This window comes from Sinohyriopsis cumingii, chromosome 6 (assembly GCF_028554795.1).
Source record: "Sinohyriopsis cumingii isolate HCF-2022 chromosome 6, ASM2855479v2, whole genome shotgun sequence".
Lineage (NCBI taxonomy): Eukaryota > Metazoa > Mollusca > Bivalvia > Unionida > Unionidae > Sinohyriopsis > Sinohyriopsis cumingii.
This window is the reverse complement of record NC_142966.1, coordinates 36903006-36924756: the sequence shown is the minus strand read 5'-3', so window position 1 is coordinate 36924756 and position 21751 is coordinate 36903006. Positions and strand designations below refer to the sequence as shown.

The 21751-nt window shown below is 34.0% G+C and overlaps 1 protein-coding gene across 7 annotated transcripts in view; it reads right to left on the bottom strand.

Annotated features, from left to right (window-relative positions):
- Positions 1-13113: 13113 nt before the first annotated feature.
- LOC149796720 (tryptophan 2,3-dioxygenase-like) overlaps positions 13114-21751 on the bottom strand; it is an 83052-nt gene continuing 74414 nt past the window's right edge. For all 7 annotated transcript variants that reach the window (XM_089961364.1, XM_089961365.1, XM_089961366.1 and 4 more), the window contains 3 exons: positions 17371-17508; positions 16431-16521; positions 13114-16295 (listed from right to left, as the gene is read on the bottom strand). In XM_089961364.1, coding sequence (XP_089817490.1) covers positions 16178-16295; positions 16431-16521; positions 17371-17508 — 347 coding nt within the window. In that variant the 3' untranslated portion in view covers positions 13114-16177. The remainder of the gene's footprint in view (positions 16296-16430; positions 16522-17370; positions 17509-21751) is intronic.

Genomic DNA, 21751 nt, shown 5'->3' with positions numbered 1-21751 from the left:
GAACCAGACGCTTCCAACTTATATAAACTATGATTTAAAGTAAATTGATATGAGAGAAATAGAGTGTTTGTGTTTGTGTTGTTGTGGGGTTTAACGCCATTTTTCAGCACGATAGGCTATACATGGCGGCCAGTATTAATGGTGGAGGAAGAACCCGGAAAACCCCGGAAAGAACCACCGACCCACGAGAAGCTACTGGCAAGCTTTCTCACATGCCCATATTGGCTGAATCTTAGACTCGAACCGCCGCAGACAGAGGTGAGATGGCAGTGATCCGTAACGAAGAGCGCTTTAGACCACTCGGCCACTCGGGGCCCCTGAGAGAAACAGAGGCGTCTACAGACCTGTAAACTACCGCTGTCAGCAATAACCTTACTATTGGCTATTGGACTGCATTTGTCCTGTATTTTTCAACTTTCATTGATGTCACCATTATATGACCCAGGAGCCTATTTCGTCTCATGGTGATTGAACTAATAATCGCATCGCACGGTGTAGGCAACCGAAAATAGTAGTAGTTATATATAAAAAAAAAAAATGTAGAGAGGAATGCATTTGATGTATCACTTTTCGATAGATAAACCAAGTAGTAGCGTGACATAGGATTTCACAAGTTAATTACCTCAGATGTAATACGTTCTCTCCTGACATGGTGCTCAGAATGAATTACTTACAATGATTTGCATTTGAAACATCGCTTGCAAACTGTTGAAATCTCCGGTCTATAATACTATATAGGTTTGAACGGCACGAGGAAATCAAATGAAACATATGTCCAACATAGATCCTATCTTGTCTCCTATAGCTGGAGACTTGACAATCGCTCATAATATGGAAATAATTAAAACCTTCATCCTATACCGCCTCTCTCTTTATATATATATATATATATATATATATATATATATATATATATATATATATATATATATATATTGATAACTGGATGTTAAAAGAAGAATGCACATTTACGGTTTTGACAAATTGACCCCTGGATCAGGCCACACCCTTGGTTCTATTGATTGGAAGCGTGGGGATATACAGTGTTGCGGTATTTATTTATTTGTCTTATATTTTCTTTGTGTATCTCACTGTGGATTATACTGAATTTGATGTTTACCCAAGCAATCATCTAGTGTTAAAACTGTACACGTGACACTGTCCACGTGCTTGTGGAAGAAAATTTGAATCAGAGTGAATAGATACATGCATAATTTTGCACAAAATCTCCTGAAATTATTATGCTGGGAAGGCTCCCATAAAATTCTTCCAGATATCTCAGTTTAGTCAAATTTTAATTTAGTCCAAAGGCATGCAGTTTATTGAATGTTCTCTAGTCTGCTTCAGGAACGCTAAAACAGTGACACAAATCAATTCAACGTAAGTCTAGCCACCTTGATACGAGAGCATCGTGATCACGCAACAGAGCAAATTACTTGCTTTATCTACTATGCTAAAACGTGAGACAAAAACTGCTTTACATCAATAAGTATGTATTAGGATTATATTATCCCATCGTCGGCATAAGGTTATAGACTCTTTTAATCACATAAATTAATCAATTGTCACGCGGTTTATGCATTAGAATACTATTTTTGATATGTCACGTGATCATATTTATATCGCAGTCAAGTTCTTTTTTAGGAGAGTTTTTCGCACGTCGAACTATGGCCGTATATAAACTCCATTTTCACCATCATTAGATTGAATTCAAACTTTATTTGGAAATATTTCGAATCAAACCGAGAAAATGAAAGAAAAGTTTAAGAAGAATAACATTGATGCCTTATGAATACACATACCTGTATACTCTATAAACCCAAGGATGAATTCTCAGTTATTAGTCATTAATAACGTTAGGTAAGAACGGGAAAATATATCCGTATTCATTACTTAGGCACGTTCCACAATTTCATCGAAATCCAATGTGTTCTCTCTCTCAGGAAACAATTGCGTGGAAATCTTGGAGTGGGAAAGAAAAAAGAATTTTAACTGGATGTAAATCCTCACTAAGTATCGTACATAGAACTTGAGTATCTATAATAACATGTGTAGCAGGAAGAGAAACAAATCTTTTCCTAGTACTTGAAAATGTGACATTCAGCATTAACGGAAATCTCTTTGAAGTTCGAGGCCGATATAACCCTATTCACCTGTTTTTGATCAATATATCTTTCCTGATGAAATCGCATTGCAAAATTTGGGATAAAAGATATAGATGTTTATGGAGGAAGGTCATCAACTGCTTTAATAACCACAAAATGTCACTAACAGCTAGTTCAGGAAAGCACGTGATTCACCTACAAATGTTACCTTATAACCTCTTGCAAGATGTTAACACCCCAACCACATATAGAAAACCTAGCTTGTTCGATTTCGTTTATTCTTGTAATTGCTATCTTGTCACAGATGAAATACACAATTTACCAAGAGGCCACAAAGACTTCGTCAATGTGATGTGCCATATTATATCAAAATACTATTCATACGACTATTTCATTGGCTGTCGTTTAATGGCGTATAAACGTATGACAGACTATTGGTGTCAGATAATTATAAAGTGCCTTATTTTGAGACGGGACCACGATTCAGACTCGCACTATACTGCTTTCAAGTCAGGAACGATAACAACCGATCCACCGCTTTCCAGAATATGAAGGTATTCAATTGATGTAGCTAGCGTGTATTTAATATTACGTGTTACTGTCTGGAAAAGATCATGTTGTTACAGATACTCGGACCTAGTTGATACAAGTTTAAATAGCAATCATAAACATTTCTCAAATAAGATTTGAATCTTAAGAAATGACACAATAAATAAATAGAAACAAAAGGCAAGCTATCAATTATTTCTCATGGTAAAGAGAATACTCGAATAAAATAGTGTTCAATTTTTAAGACTAATAAGGCAACAATGCATAGAACATGATTATGACCTTCTAACCAAGCGATGAGTAAAATTCCACGATTCTTGTAAAATATCAAAATAAAGAAAATAGAAAGGATTTCCAAATTCAAATAAAAGCCAGCCGATCAACGTTTCCTATGTGCCAACCAAGTTGACAAATCAATAATTTATTTCACGATTTATCAAGGAAAATTAATCTATATATCAGAGCTTGAATGGTCCAGTCCTACCCCGCAGAAACAAACCCTCCAAGAAGAGAAGCGCTTGTTTACATTTTCAAGTTTAAAGTTTGCTGTGCTGTCAGTTAACAGCAGAATGACGTCGTACAAGTTATCATAAAACAATAAATCAATCGTTGATCAATATAATATATGGAGGCCTGAGTACTTGGGCTGATAAGGAAATTTCTATTTTACGTGAGGAATAATGATATGAAACTTGTCAAATCATGCACTGCATTCAAGAAACTACAGCAGCTTATGAATCTATGATATATAGATGAAACTACAGCAGCTTATGAATCTATGGTATATTTACGAAGACGTTCAGGAGTTTACTGTTGAATGTGTGATCTTGTGTGAACACAACGATGATATCGGATGCGTGTCAAAAAGACATGAAGCGCTCTTTATATTTATGTAACATGTAAATAAGGTACGACCATTACATTCCATTCAAATTCAAATGATTTGAATATTATAGCTTCGATATAACAAACATCTAAGTTCCATCAATTTGCCTTCTCCTATATTTACATAATATAATGTTTATCTCTAAGTGGAGTCTTATAATGTATATATATTTAGCAATCTGTCTATCTGTCTGTCTATCGATCTATCTATCTATCTGTCTGTCTGTCTGTCAGCCTGAGTATTTGTAAATCCATTAACTCTTCTTCATTACTTAGAATTAAGTACTCTCTCTCTCTCTCTGTTTCCGTTTACCTGATTTTCAGTAAATGGATCACCCTGTATCCATCTATTAAGTTGAAGGAATCAAATATTGAAACGGTCTGTATCCATGGACATCTATGAAACATGTGTCCATGGAAATCTAAGAAGCATGTATCCATTGAATTCTAAGAAACAATTATTCTGATTACTTCGTATTTCAGCAAGAGTAATGTCAACCATAAACTAACTTAGCTGGGTCGTAGATTCACTGATTATATAGCTGACGCAGCTATCACTATTTCATTCATAAATCCTGGTGTATTTCAAACTCATGTTATTATGTCTACTACAACTACTAACACACACACACACACACACACACACACACACACGTATATAGTTACGACTCTATGGTCTTCAAGTAAGTAACGGAAAAGAGGGAAAATTCAAGAACCATTTGCTTCCATAGAAAACAAGGTGAAAGTGTTTAAAAAGAGCTCAGAGTATTGTGTATTACATTCCAAATAGTCCTAAAAGTTCTATCATATGTCCAAAAGTATAGAGTATTGCGAATGAATTCCAATTTTGAATGTGCTAGTGTACAAATAGCTTGGAATAGTCTTGGTGTGCTGAGAGTATTGATGTATTACAATGATATAATATAAAATCTCTCTGAATTAATAATTATTTCAAAATTTTGATTTAGTCCTGAAGTCGAAGAGCATTCTGTAATGCCAATGAATATTTTTAATAAATAAGTATTCTCAAACCAACACTGAACACAACTAAAACGGTGATTCGAATAGTCAGATGTCATGCTGGGATTGGTTCATTCTAGTATAAACAACCTTAATATAAAAACCTAAGTGTAACGTGTTTAGGCTAAAAAAAACCAGAGAACTTACGGTTTCAAGAATCAAATCCAAAAAGAATCCAAGAATAATCAATGAATTAAATTGCAAAAGTCCTAGTAATAAATGTTCTAATAATTTAAAGTTCGAATCCTGATGGAAAATCCAAGATGGATGATGATGACGTATGCTGTAGTCATTACTGTGCTTACCTACAGTTCCTTGTAGAAATACAAATAATGGAACTCCGGTGTTGGAAATCGAAATTAAATTTGTAAGCAATGTATTTCCAAAATTTATGTGTGAGCACTCCTCAAAATATTTCCAGAGAAAAAAGAATTAATCCTTTTGAAATCCAACTGGTCTGAAGAAAATTATAACTCAAAATCTGGTTACAACAAAATAACTTGACATCAGTGTAAAAAGCCCCAAACCGACAAATCTCTCTCTACGTATCTCTAATAAAACTAACATACGCGCAATAATGGAAAAATCGCAATTGCGAAATGGAAAGGGGGGTGTCGCGTGATCGTGTTTATGTCACGTACACCAAAAATGATCACGACGAAAACCAATCATTTTAAAATAAAATAGAACTTATTTGCGAAGTTTGCTACAAATTCTGAAACAAGGTCGGGATTTAGATCAACACATGGTGTTTACAAAAGAATTATTCTGGTCAACTGATTTTCTGGAAAAATATCTTCAGTGAATAAATTTACATTATAATAGCGTATAACAGAATTAAAAAAATAAAAACTGACAAACATATAAATTAAAATAAATATGACTTAAATCTGATATATGTAACATAAGACACGATAGGAGGGACATAATCAGTTTTAGAACAGTCTAAGTTGTCGACAAAATCAATTCTATTACTTAAGGTTTAGTAGAGAAAATACCGAATTCACCAAGAATAAAACAGGGAATAGCCAATACACCGAACCCAAATTCAGGTAAACATGTTTACCTACAAATTAATAATAAACTTAAGATATAATCAACAATCAAAGACACAAATTAGCTATGCAATATGTAGTTTACAAATAAAAATTAGTCAAGTATGACCAAACTCCTAACTTTAATTATGGGTTAAAGTCAATCTGACGATACAAATTAAATACACAAACCACTTTCCCTCATAAAGAAAAAGAAAGAGTTATAGAAAGCTTTCTTTACACGTTAATCAAATATACATATCATACTATTATAATTAAAGTTACACAAGAACATGACTCATGGATGAAATAAAACAGATGGAACAATATAATACTTTTATGCAACATTATATTCCTGCAGCATCAAACCCCGCCTCAAACCTCTGATTTTTGTTTTTCTTTTTGTTGTGATCACTGAATAATATAATCGGAGAAGAGACACCGAACTAATATACACTTCAAAGCATTAAAAAGGCAAATTTTTCTTCACGATTGTGGGATATTTTCTCTGTTGCTAATTTAATAATTTCGAAACTTAGCACACTGGATAATCCACACCGTTTTTCTTATCTTGAATCAATGCTCCAACACCCCAACATTACCTGGATCATCATACATTTTAAGGGCTTCACTCAAATCTGAAGCCGATACTGCACTCTTAAGTATGACCTTTATTTTATCAAAAGCGGTTTGACATATTTCAGACAAATGAAACTTGTATGTTTTACTCAGATTGTTCCGTAGTTCGGCAATTATGGAAAAATATGAGCCAACTTTCTGATAATATCCAGCCATACCCATGCTTCTGACTGACGGTCACTGGGAAGTCAAACATTGACTTTACGTGCTTAACTCGATAGTGTCCAACTTCATGTATATGCCTTAAAACTGCAACACAATCACGTCAAATATCTCTCTCATTTAAGTAAATTGTCAGATTTGCATCACGTAGACGATCAAACAATATCCCAATGGTTTTCAAATTACCTTTCCAGGTATCGTTGTAGATGATGATGTCACTGATGTATGCGTCATTATTTTCTTTATCACATATCCGGTAGTCTGCTTTTAGTGCTTGCAGTTTAATATTTTTTACATGTGAACATATCACTTTATGTGATTCTGATTGATCCAAATAAACCCATGAAAATAGTGTGCAGTATTCTCTGTTTTGATTGGCTACGATCGTTGGGAATGTTTTTAAAACCACGCCTTCTGGAATATTTTGTTTTGAATGATTATTTTCCGTCCATTTTTCATCTCGACTTGCTAAAGAAAAATGAAGAATAATTATCTCGGTTGTCTGAATATGGACAAGTTACCCACACATGAGTTTAGTTTTGTCATGTATAACAATATCATCATAAAGAAAAGGGCGTAAAACTACAAGAACAAGAACAACAATAAGTAAAACTAAGGGTAATGCTCATTTGATAGCGGGTGGCGTGGTGGGCGTGGGAGCGGTACATCTGTAACATATATTTCGAATCCGCCCTATATACAAGCGTGGTTTAAATGTGTACTTATAAAAAGTAAATAAACTCACCTCTGTTCACAGAATAATGTAGACATAAACGTTTCTCCCAACTGACAGTACTTTTTCCAACCACAGCATATTTGCGCAGTATTTCAGTGATGCAAATCCGTCTCGAAAAAGTACAATCAATTTTTACAAGTTCACCTATATTTTATGCGCAATAAATTACAAATGCACCGATGGTCAGAATGAACGAGATCATTCATTCTTCTTTCTATCTAAATAATTTCCACTGAAATAAAAAATGTGATAAAAATGCTCGTAATAGCCGGACATTACACAAATTGTTTCATAAATTCTATAATAAATCATTGCCCTTTTGTGATCTTGTATTTACCTGACATCATAATGTTTAATAAACGCTGGAATGTTGACGGAGAATATTTTTATACCAAACGGCATCAATTTATATTGATAAAGTCCACTTGGAGTTGCAAATGCTGTAATGGCCTTTGTTCTTTCCGTTAGTTTAAGTTGCAATAATCCATTAAAAGGTCAAACGTGGTGACATAATATTTATTTTCAATTTTTTTTCAATTCAGTCATCGATTCTTGGTACTCGAAATAAATCCTTTTTGGTAACACTTTTGACTTTCCTTTAGTCAGAAAGTAGTATCTGGTTTAGCCACACTAATACATAGTGAATTCCAGCTACTTTAATTTGGTTCTGTGAAATAATTCTCCAGCAAATATTGTGTTTCTTTTAATTAACGTTCCTGCTTGATATGACGCACCCTGTAAGGACGCTCTTTCACAGGCTTAGAATCTACATTTTCAACATTTTTATTTGGTTGCGATGGAACACGTAGAAACGTGATCATATTCACTTAAAAGCAGTTTTAGTTCACTATTGTCTTGCTGATAAGGATGTGAAATCAATATAGTGAGATGCATTCCATCTTTTACTACCTCATTGTGTGGGACGGTTACAACAAAATTGATTAAATGATTAAATTTGCTATCTTCCAAAATAATCCTATAACATATTTATATCACATAAGCGTTTCTGTTTCATCCTCCTATGCGTGTTAATGATATAATTAAAGTTACTTACTTTTCTTTTCAATTTTATAATGACCGTAATAGTTAGCCTGAAGAGGATATTAAAATATGGGCAACATAGCCAGAACTATATTACCTAGCGTAAAATTCTGTCATACCTAAATAACATGTTTGACAGAGTATAGTGAAGACTAGTTTTTGTTACCTCAAAAGCTATTGACAAGTTATATTTGAAACCACATACATTTTTGGTTGACAGAAGTTTCTCTTTTAAGAACTTAAATGTCCGTGGATATTATCTCAAACACCTAGTTCAGAGGGACTAAAACATAATGATTCCTTACAAAAAAACCAACAGTAAATGAACAACCTCCTCTCTATCTTTTCCGGTCGAAAGCAATATGACCAAACCATATTGTTCAAGTTTGAAGATAGGCCTAAGATTCAAACTGTAGGATGCCTAATTTGTGCATACTATATTGTAAACTTCCAGACATAAAATCTGACCCTTCATCAGACTGAATAGAATAGGGACGGCCAAAAGGTGTAAAAGAAACCTTTATCAAGCTTTCACTATGGTGTTAGGTTAAATATTCCTCAAAGGAAGGAATTACCACTGGAAATCTTGTGGACGCTCAAATTAAAGTCATCAAGTATTGGTCGCCTGACAGTCTTAGGTAAAGGGCAGACATAATATATTATTATTCTTTACAGATGTGACTTGGGTATCTTCTGATTTAGTTTTCCTACCATTTGAAAAGTATGATAAGATGTGCAGAGTTTAGAAACATGACCATAATTCTTTGACCAATACAAATTATTCAAGATATTCTGATAAGTCGTATTGACTCCTAAATGACAATCAAACGGTGTTTCATGGGCTAGAATAAGAATGTCCTGTTGATATGGCTTCAGAACAAGCATTTGATAGCTCACTAACCACATGCCACCAGTGGAAACCTCAGGTGGTTTCCAGTTCCCCATAACACGCCCATTTATTACAAAATAGCAAACTCTTTCTTCTGTGGCTTCAGTTGTTTTAAAATCCTCTTTTCTTTTACCACCATGATTAGAATAAAGAGAATATTAGCAGTAGGACCACTGTGACCAATATCTATTAATTGATCAAACCCAGGATCAAAAGTAACATCATCAAAAGGCTGACCGATAACTGTCACATAAAGAAACAATTTTCTGATCAAAATCATTCTGAAGAGCTCTCGTTAACATCGTTCTAGTACCTGCACAGGATGGGCATAAATAAGGGATTTCATTCTGAATATTGTCAAACTTTTGATCCAAACGTGGCATGTCAGTTACAATTGGATTAACCAAAAACGTATCTCAAGGTACGTCATTATCTGGTAATAAATGAATACGCTCGATGGGCAAAGAAAATTATGTTCCGACTGTCACGGGTCCTGAAGCTGTGTCTGATGACAAATTTGCATAATGGAGAGGAACCATAACAAAAGCGTAGTCTACTCCCTGAATACTAATGCTTTTACTAAAACAAAACTTTTCAGACAAAATTACTGATAATAAAAGCCTCTAAAAAGCCTACCTTTCCCCTAATATTTCAATAGGAAAACACTTGACAGAATCACCAATAACTAATTCTCTATAATAAAACCAGACTGGAGTTTGTTTGACCTGACAATTGTATAGCTTTGAACAAAGGACCGTGTCATTAACCTCTCACAACGGAGATAATTTGGAATATGTAAGTCTTTATTTTGTTGCTTATTTTTCAATCCGTTGCAATCAGAAATAACGCGGCTTTTTATAACAGTAACTGCATGTAGGAAGAGATAAGGATTTATGATCAGTCGTATCAGAACTTTTATTTCAAGATGCGCCAGATTGAGATTTAGAAATAAACACATGAGACTGGGATGTCTTTGGTTTCGCAAAAAACGTTACTGAGAGGAAGACTTATAAAAAAATGAAACTTTGTGAGTCTAGGAATAATCATCATCCGTACGAGCATTATTTTCTATAGTTTCGACCTTTTGCTTATCAAGATTGGTCTTGACGTCACTCTGAAAACAATTCTTGAATTTTTAAACTAATATGAGGTGACTGAGGTTAGTGTAAACTTGATCAATGTTCTGGGCTGAACTTTTGTCGAAAACCTCTATGAAAATCCCTCAACTACATCATAATTAGCAGTTTGTTGTACCGACAGTGAAGTGAAGACTTCATGACTTTTGTCAATATTTGCGCTTTATAATAATAAAGTCCAAAAAGGTATGAACATTTCAAATTTTCAGCAATGTTGCTAAAATGATGAAAATATTTATACATCCTTTTAAATGAGGGTACTAGACTAATATTTCTGGCAACATCAAGAGCTGAATTCTTATATAAAGGGCGAGGGTACTTGCCACTTGGTTTAATTTCAAGTTCATTTTTTTTCTTTCTTATTCATTTGCATTTCTCTTCTTCGTGTTCTTTTTTGTGTTTGCATTTGTATCTCTACTTTTCCCTCCTTTCTCTTTCCTTTTTCATTTTGTTTTGCATTTCGTTTTCTTTTTCTCTTTCGTGATCATGAATTTTCATCATTGCGTTTAGAAGCTGAGTCTTTTTCAATTCTATTTCCATGTGTTTTGTTACTTTCGATTCCGTCAATGTCATTTCAGAGCCGGATAGAAACTTGCACTCTTAACCAAAATTATTATTTGCTATTTCTCGTTTCGTAAAGGAATTCTTGGCTTTATGTCATAGTGTCCGGCAAGCTGGAGCAATTCATCCTCTTTCAAAGACTCTAACCCTTCCTGGGTAGGATTAAAAACAAAGTTCTCCAAAAGCAAAGTAATTTAAATTTCAAAAACAAATAGAAGTTTTCTATATATTTTTAAGAAGTTCATATCCTGGACGAGTGCTCCGGTTGTCTATTTTTATGGTCTTAAACAAAGATACCAACATGTTTAGTAAAATTCAGCAAATAATGTTTCACTATAATACAAACTTCAAATTTACAAGAACTTGCATTAGTATGAATTAAATCTCAAACAGTCCAAAAAGTTCTATCGATGTCCAAAAATATATAGTATTCAGAATAAATTCCACTGGTGTTCCGAATGAATTCAAATCGTGAAATTTCCAATTCTATACTGATGCATATGATGCTTCTATTGCTTGCCTTTTTTGGTCTTTGTTTATGAGTGTGTTGGATTTAAAATGTGTTTAGTTTAGCTTGTTAATGCTTCGCATGCGTTTTGGCGATTTAAATTCTAAGTCATGTGGAATCAGATGACAATTATTAGTTCCAGGTCAATGCACACGAATGTAGTCCCAGTCGTTTTTTAGAGCATTTTTTCCTGTCTCCATTTGGTGGTGATACAATAGTTAGATTTAGGCATTCTTGGTATGGATTTAAACGTAATTGTTTATTGGTTAGAACATGAGCTAATGGTGTAGTTGTCTGTTTGTGTTTCGGCGACAGTGTACAGTGAGTGATAAGGTCTTGGTGATGATCCGAAAGTGAAATCTGTGTTCCATTGCAAGTTGGTTTGTTTTCAGTCCAGCCTCTCAAAGAAATGCCGGTGAACCTATGACAAGAATTTCACTGTGAGGTCATCTTTGAAGGTATTTGAGATTAACATATGACTTATATTCATTGTCACACAGTGGAAAGTCCAGTACTTGGAAACAAATGTACAGAATATTTAGTAAAATTAATTGTGTTCTGGGTCCATGTACTAAATGCCCCAGAAGTAGTGGGTGATTCTTACCGCCACCAAAGAGGTGGACAGATAACTCCTGGCACATAATGTTCATCCTTTTCTATTTGCTTTCACTGATAACAGTGACTGGATTCTTACATTGGGGAGGACAAGTTAAACTGCATTACTTTGTATGGCGCATTGGTATTATCTATAATGATTTTATTGTCCAGAAATAACTAGGTTTTGTGCTTGTACATTGATAATTCAGAGCTGCGATCGCTAAAGGCCATTTTGGATATACGAGGCTTGATATGTATGTCGTCCGGTTTTTGTCACACGTACTTTAGCATATCTTTCATTATGTCTGACCCCAATAATGGGGTTGCTGTTTCTTCTCTTGTTACTTTTTACACTCTATTAAACGATCTGATGGAAATGGAAGGAAGTATTTTTTTCCATGAGGAATGCAAGGTGTACTGAACCTAAACATATCAATATTAGGACCTGGCTAAAGTTACTAAATATTAATACCTCACTGAATTACTAACTATTAGGACCATAATAAAGTTACTAATTATTAGGACCTAACTAAACACGCATCTACCAACTCCAACTGAGGTATAAATTTCGTGAAGGTTTTCTGATTGCTGGAAATGTCTTAATCTCTTAAAAAGCAGGCCAAATACTTCCTTATCTTGCTCGTTATAGTTGGAGGCGGGATCTTATCCTATGTTTGTGTGTGGGCGTGTGTCTGTGTGTGTGCGTGCGTGTGCCCACTCTGAGTAACGCGAGAAGCGTTCATTGGTTTAAATGAAATAAGATGATTGAGGTGTGATACAAGGAATAAATGTTTAGCTTGTTTTCTAGATAACTGCTGGAATAGCAGTATATCACCAGAGTGTACACGTACTATTCGGGTGTAAACGATAACGCTCATCAGGATTCCGTGCAGTTGAATAATGGCCTTTAAACGGGTTGCTTTACCATCAACAAACGCTGTACTCGTTTGTCTTTTTTTGTCGTCATTTCATTCATTTCCCTAGCCATATAAACATTCATCTCATTTAGTATACTTTTGTAAGGATCTATCAATCTGTCCTTTCATTTGCATATCTCTTTATTTATGCCACTTTGTAAAAAGAGCCCCATACCGTACAACACGTAGTCATTTTTGATGAATGCCCGGTGTGCGGTGCAATACAAATCATCTATAAACAAAACCTTCGGCATCACTTTGGTAATTGTTTTAATTTTTACTTTACCTTTAATATCATTCAAGCAAACACCAAAATGAATAAAAGCGACGACACTTTCTCAAAAGTAAACAATTTTTATTAGTATTTTATCCTGCAATTAAATCAGTGTCTATCAGATTTTGAGAAGAATCGTATTTATAAAAAATGTGACAAAAGTCTGAAATTGTTTAGTGGGTCATATTTGGTTCTAAATCGTTGTAAAACTCAAGATTTTTCTGCAAGTTATGCATTACAATAAACACGACTAAGAAGTGGAAAAATTGAGAAAGGGTCGAAGTGGGAAAATTGAGAAAGGGTTGAAGTGGGAAAATTGAGAAAGGCATGAAGTGGGAAAATTGAGAAAGGGTTGAAGTTGATAGAAATGCCGGGAAGCTACATCCTATACTGTCTTAAATCAAATCACAATATCAGTACATAAGGTTAAAATATATTATTGAATAAAATATTTTTCAGAACATCAACAAAATCAAAGGTAAAGAAAAAGCTTAAGTGGATTTTTGTCTAGTATAATGAGGAAATAGAGGATTAATAACACCGTTTTGATTGGCTGCTTATTGCGTAATACGTTAAGACAAAACTGAATAAAAGTTATTGCTACAATATTAAAATTATTTTGAGTAATATATATATATATATATATATATATATATATATATATATATAGATTTTTCAAATATTAATCCGCTGGATATACTTTAAAGATAACGCATTCATTAGTATTATTTAAAAATAAAAACGCTTTACCTACCTTACTTCATTGTTCTCTAATTGTTATTGGTAAATAATATTGACAACTGTGTTTATTTTTTACTCCTTTAGCAATTAATTTTTTTTATTTACAATTTAATGCAAAGGCGTGCAAGTCTGCTATAAAATGCATCATGTAAGTTTACAATACTAAAGCGGCTCAAGTTTCCATGTCTAGTGTGAACGGTAGCTGAGCAAAATTTCTCATATATAGCGTCAAACGATATATGTCGTCGATGAGGGCAAATGTCATAACATTATGACGACATGTAATGTTTCTTATAAAATCTCACATACAATCCTTTGATTTCCACTGGATAAGCTAGGTTACATGGAGACTATTAATTCCGCAATCCATCTGCTTAAAGTTCTTATACAGCGTAGGACCGCATTATTATATTGAGCCAAATGAACTTGTCTCATTTCATACTTGAAAATTGCTGTGACGTGTACAAAATAAACTCCGCAGAGAAAATCAGGTATAATTTCAACATATATTATTATTATTATTATTATTATTAATAAAAGATAAGACCATTTATGAAAATGATCAAAAAAATGTTAAAAATGAACCCATTTTTTCCGATACAGTTCAGTTGATGGGTTCATAATTATCTACACCAGTCTTAGTACAAAAGCGAAATCTTGTCAAGATTTGCAATATAAGTCTAGTTAAATAATACACTGTATAATTCACTAGTATCAAATAATGATTAAATGAAAGAATCAGAGATAACTTAAAAAGAAATTAAAATACAAAATATAAAATGATTATATATTGTGAACAGAAGGACAAAGTATATTACCAAAAGATAATTTCTTACGAACATCCCTCAATCCATGAGTTTTCCGTTTGAATCACAGTGTTCGCTTTTTATGCCAAAGCACTATCTTGATTACCGGGATGTTTTCGTTTTCAATTTTTTCAATCATTGTCCTGACATTCAATTTCATCATCCCCCAATCACAATTCTCGCTATTTCTTCCTGGCTAGTTCAAATTAGTTAGCCCGCCCATCCAACTGGATTTGTACGCATTCTAGCATTCTTGCCGGAACCTTTTACACAGTAAGTATCCGTTATATTCTAGTTTAGTCCTTGGCACATATCAAGGAAATTCTAAAATAGCGACCATTTTATACGCGTTTTGAAAAAAACAACAAAATATTTGTCCATATCTCTGTTTCAAGAATTAAAACAAAACAGAATGTAATTACTGCAGTCATTCACAAACTATAAGAGTTCATTCTATAACAAAAGTAAATATATTTTTTATCAGGGTTTAACTAATTGGTATCATTTATTACTTGCGATAGACAGCCTCCAAATGTAACTAAATTTAGAACGTAAATAATAACTACTATTTGCAAAAACAAAAATAAAACAAACATACAAAAAAAAAAAAAAAAAAAAACCTGAAACACAGCATTCAATGGATGATCGACAGATTACAGAGAAAAATCTATTCAGATATGTTGAACTAATTCTGGACAATAACCATGCCAGGTTATATCGGAGAGAAAATAATGGATATGTAGTGACACACTTTCTTTTCAAAATAATTGTCGTTAAGTGTTATTCCTTATTTATAGAATGTGCATGTATGATGGTAATACATATTTTTAGAATCATTTGAAGTTGCGACGATAACGTTAGTCAATCATGCCATTCAGCCTACGTCAAGTAAATTTGGAACCTCACTAATATCTTCCCTCTAAGTATGAGTCATTTATATTTAAATGTAGCACATGTTGACTATAAAGAAACCAATGGAATGGATTTCAGATAATTTCTGAGAACTTTCTACTCGCTGTAAAGTAGTGACTGAAACGGATAGGTGAGCTGTGTAATGTAATACCGTTACAATAATTATTGATTTCTCACTTGTTTGTTACTTCGACCCACTATCCATTAAATTAGATTGAATAATTACGTGTCTATGGTAATATTTACATCATCAATTTGCAGATTTATTTATGTCGATCTATCTGGCATATGTCAACCATGTAATATAGATTTAAATGTTTTTGGAGAAAAAAGATTAATGTTTACAAAAAGATCATGTTCTCAAATACGTTATACACATTTTAAAATTTAAAATCTTCTGTTATTTGCTAACGAAACTTCATCATTTAGCTGATATTTCAACAGCTGAAGGCAAAAAATACACTGCGTAAGAACCCTTTGTAACAATTAATGATCAGAATAAAGAAAGAAAGCAGCATAACAAAACAATTAAAACTCACTTGGTTAAATCATAGTCACATATTTAAAATCAAAGAGTTTTGGTTTTCATGTCGAAACAACGTCTTGTTGGTCAGATCTTTCCCTAGACCTGCATTCTATTTCTGCTTATCTTCCTCAGTGATCTGCTATTGGGAGAAGACACTCAGCAGCTTCTTCATCGATGGAGTCAAAGGCGGGATGTACTTTTGCTCAATAAGGTAGGTTGATAGATTGAGCAGGTCAGCAAAAACTTTGTAGCGGTCGCTGAATAAAAAAAAAATAAAAGGCTAAAATTAGGACATGAGTTTTAATTGTTTAATTGTTCGACAGGACTTTATTTATAATGTAATTTCCAATTTTAAATGTATCTATGAGGAGTAATTGGCAAAGTGTACGTACATGACAGTGGATTTCAAATAATGGTAACCAGAAGATCCTCCCGTGCCAACTTTGCTTCCGATCATGCGCTGTACCATCTGTACATGGTGGTCTGCAGACAGAATAATGCTTCGTATTTGTACAATGTACAACAACAGCGGCGACGAGAGCAATAAAATATGCCTCACCATGAAATCAGCATTACCAATTTACCATTAATGACTTGCATGCTGATAACTATAAATATCATTTACATATATATATATATATATATATATATATATATATATATATATATATATATATATATATATATATAAAATTTAAATTTATCTGCTTTTGTATTTAAGAATTTAAAGATCTTATTCAAAGAAAGGGGTTTTTGGTAGAAAATCCTACAGCCATGCGAATGAACAAAATTCATGATAATTATCGAATATTTTGTTGTATAGTAAAACTTCGAATGTGAATGAAAGATGATAAACAATCGCTGATTCGATTAAAAGTGCTTTTAAGATCAAAGTCGTCGTTCGTACGTTGTAAAAGTGTCATATTATTAATATCAAGGTCGTCGTTCGTACGTTGTAAAATTGTTATGTTATTAGGATCACAGTCGTCGTTCGTACGTTGTAAAAGTGATATGATTTTATAATCAAAGTCGTCGACCGGACGCATAAAAACAGTTTAACAAACACAAAACTAGTGTAAGTAATACAATATAAAAACTGATACTATTTGTCAAGGGAAGCAAACATATAAAATACAAACCTTGTTTTTCGAGCACATTACATATAACGTAGTATGCGTGCATGCATAGGTAATATAATTGCTGTACTTTGGATCTGAACTGGGTCAGAGTTACTCTAGAAATATTTTATTTTTGCTCAGACGCCATGATACACGCACGCACAAAGCTAACATACAGACGCACACATGCAAATCCCTGTTCTGTTTAACTTACATCTCCACTTGCCCACGAGGGAGTCCATGTCCATGAGAAGGGTCAGCAGCTGGTAGGGCTGATTAAAACGAGGCTCGTTTCGGTACAACGATATCATCAGCAATCCCTGGAGAGCCTTATGGCTCAGGCGCCGGTGACCTAGACAAAACAGACGAAAATATGAGGGACATATAGACAAACTGGAAGAAGAAGAACAGACTGGGAGATAGGGAACTAGAGAAGCTATAATTTTGTAGTTAAAGATTGAAATATCTTACGTATATAGGTTCTAATTTAAGATCTTAAGAACGTAAACTTGCACATAAATATATTTTTACGTACGTATCTACGATTACTAATAATACAATTATTATTAAATATACTGAAAAGTTTTGGGCTGTTTCCCATGAGACAGTCAGTCAGGTTGGTTCTTATAAGAATCAAATTAATTCCCATTGGATGGGTTAGATCATGTGCGTTCTCTTACGATCTTGGAGAATTCCTATTTTTCACGTAGAATTAATGACAGTATGCCTGCTTTAAGGCATTTTAGCACGTTAGGACTAGAGGAGGACCAGTATATTTGTAGATCTGAAATTTACACGGAATTTTCATTCTTTTGGATTTCAGGTTCAATTTAATAATACTGCAAGTTCCTACTAAATTTTCATTTTATAACATTGATAATTAAATTGTCTGTACTGCTTTACAGAACGTGTTGGTTTCGCTTCTTTCTGTTACTTAGTTGATGGCCATAGAGTTGTAACAAAAGATCGGGGCTCGTCCGGGATGCGAATTTCAGAAATATTGCAGAGATATTTTGTTTCGGAATTTTCTTGGTCCATTTTTGTTTTACTTTTCTTAGTGAAATCAAGAAGCTTGTACAATGTCATCTAGGATGGAGAGTTTTGGTTTTGCGGGAGGATTAGAATTTTTAAAAAAAGAATGAGTTGCTAGAGTTTATTAGCTGTTATTGTCTTTCGGACGCAAAACTATCTTTATCAAAACAAACAAATTAAAAATAATTAATACAACAGTTAGTGAAAATGAATGTTCCGGATTCAAGTGCTTTATGTTTACTTAGTCAGTCTCAATATGGCTCAGAAATGAAAGTAAAAAGATTAAAAATAAAACACATAGGAGGATATAGAGCTAAGAAAACTTCACCTCCAAAACGAAAAAGAAAAAAGAGACATTCAAATTCGGAAAGAAGAAAGAGACATGCAATTCGGAAAGAAGAAAGAGACATGCAATTCGGAAAGAAGAAAGAGACACGCAATTCGGAAAGAAGAAAGAAACATTCAAATTCGGAAAGAAGAAAGAGACATGCAATTCAGAAAGAAGAAAGAGACATGCAAATTCGGAAAGAAGAAAGAGACATGCAATTCGGAAAGATGAAAGAGACATGCAAATTCGGAAAGAAGAAAGAGACATGCAATTCGGAAAGAAGAAAGAGACACGCAATTCAGAAAGAAGAAAGAGGCATGCAAATTCGGAAAGAAGAAAGAGACATGCAATTCGGAAAGAAAAAAGAGACATGCAATTCGGAAAGAAGAAAGAGACATGCAATTCGGAAAACATAAAGAGACAGACAAAAATTCAGATACAAAAGGATGAAAATGAAAGAGAAAAAGAAGAATGAGAGATGCAGATAAAATTCCAAATGCAAAAGGAAAGAAAGAGAAAAAGAAATGGAAAGAGCAGAGAAGCAAATACAGATTGTAATAGAAGAAAGAGAAACTCAAGGTAAAATACTAATACAAAAAGAAGAAAGCGTGATGGAAATGTAATTGAACCGAAATAATTGGAACTGGCAAGCAAGCAACACTCTCCTCGCGAAAGCCCAGGTTTTGATGTTACCAAAAGTTTGATTAGTAACCTCTTTTAAAAAAACATATGTTGATCGATATATTTCGCATTTTTAAAAAAATAGCCGAGAATTGAAAAGGACCAAAGGAGCAGTGAATAATGTTATTACAGCGTGTACGTTTTGGCAAAGCTTGTGATTCTTATATCTCACTCTCAGTAGAAGCTATTATTGATTATGTTTTGGACAATGTATGTATCTTCAAGGGTTATGATTTGGTACCTGAAGCAGATCAACAAAAATTTAGGAATCTCATAAAAGAAAATAGCCATCATCAAACAAGTTTGCAAGGCAAAAATAAAAACTATTTGACAGTTGCTGTTCATCAAAAAGGATTGATAAAGATTATTGTACAAATTTATTCAACTTAATATCAATCGAAGAGTTCAGGAACTATGTCCATGGTGACATCAAGCTTTACCTTGATGAACATCATATATAAACGTTAAACAAGGCTCTTCGTACAGCCGGCGACTAAGTCGCATGTGTCAATAAGTTTTCCTCTCAGCAGATGGTTAATAAGAAATAACCTCAGGCTCAGAGTGACTACAAATCTGGCGCCATTTACAAGAATCAAACCTCTTATAAGACTAATTACAAATCCTTGTCTTTTCCAACGTGCACTTATTAGAGAAAGTAGGGCTCGTTATTTATGATTGCCTTAATTTACACAATAAGCAACAAAATAAAGACAACTGTTCCATCTACTTTTGTTTCTAAGAGGTCAAGGTCTTTGTCCTGTATTGGAAGCTATAAATTGGATGGGTCAAACAACCCTAGTCTGATTTAGTAATGGAGAATTATGAACCATTGATGTCGAAGGGTTATATATCCCTTATTGGTGATTATGCGAATAATATCCCTATTAAAATGATAAGAAGCACGTGAGTTTCTCAGTCTTTCTTTGATATGTACTAGACCTTTATCTGCTAAAAGATCTTCTTGCGAAATTGTTATTATACAGCGAGTTGGGTGAGACTTGGTTAATGTTTCTCTCCATTGTGTAAATTCGTGATCAGACGAAGCTTTAGGTCCTGTGACTGTCGGAGCGGTGAATTCTTTGGCCAATGAGAGCGTATTTCTATTGCTAGGCAAAGTTGAAGTTAATTCATTTGTAACTGGCAAGCCTTGCTTGGATCAAAATGTTGATCCCATTGAAAATGAAATCCCTGATATATAACCCCGCTGATGCAGCTACTAGAGCAATGGCAAAAAGAGCTTTTGAGAATGAAATTAATCAGGATATAATTTCTTTGCCTGACACATCCACTGATCTTGTTTTTGGTGAGGTCATTTTTGCTTTTGGTATTAATTAATAAAGAGGTATTGATCGTTCTGATCCCTTTTGTTCAACTCATTTTCTCATTTCTAATCATGGTGAAAACCGTCAATCACTTGTAGTCGAACACGATATAGATCATGATATATCCTGTTGGTTTCAGATATCCATTAGCAAAACTCAAGCAGCAGAGGTACCATTTTGCGATTTTGTGACAAATGAGGTCCTTATGAGAAAATGGAGACCACCTGAGATATCCGATGGTACTACGTGGTCAGTGAGCTATCCAATTGTTGTTCCTAAGTCGTATAGGCAGGACAGTCTATATGTAGCCCTTGAAACGTCTTTGGCGGGTCATTTAGGAGTCAAGAAAACCAATCGCAAGTCTTACATCATTTGTACCGGCTGAATATTAAAAGTGATGTTTCGAAATATTGTAGATCTTGCCACACCTGTCCAAAGGTACGAAATCCCACCAAAAGATACATCAAATTCATTTATAACCTATTCCGGCATTTGACGAACCATTTAGCAAAATAATGGTAGACTGTGTAGGTCACTTACCTAAGACTAATTCAGGCAACCAATACTTTTTCATGACATGTGTTCGTCGAGATTTCCAGAGGGAATTATTATAAGGAATATTACATCTAAAACTATACTAAAAGCGTAAATGAAGTTCATTACACCATCCAAGCCGATCAAGGTACTAATTTAACTCTACGGATCATCCAACACATTAAGCATTAATTAGGTATCCAATAATTTAAGTCTTCTGCACATCACCCTGAATGTCAAGGGACATGGGAAAGATTTCATCAGATTTAAAGAATATGATACGATCATATTGCTTTGATATACCCAAAAAATTGGGACGAAGTTATTCCGTCACTCTTGTTTGCTGTCAGAATTTAGCCCAATTGGTCTTGGTTCCGTGCACACTGTTGGTGGACCATTGAAGTTGTCGAAAGGAAAGCTTCTTTTAACTGAGGAATCAGAGATTAATGGGCTTGAGTATGACTCTGGCTTTAAATACACACTGGCCAAAGCTTGTGAGGTGGCAAGATATAATCTCCAGTCTACCCAATTAGAAATGAATTTAACGTATAACAAATACTCTAAAGGAAAGACTTTTCAACTTGATAAAGTTCTCGCTCTTTTATCCATATCTCAAAATCCTCTTCAGGCAAGGTAGTATGGTCTATACACCGTTAAAAATGTGCCTTAAATTATATCATCGACACTCCAGGGAGCCG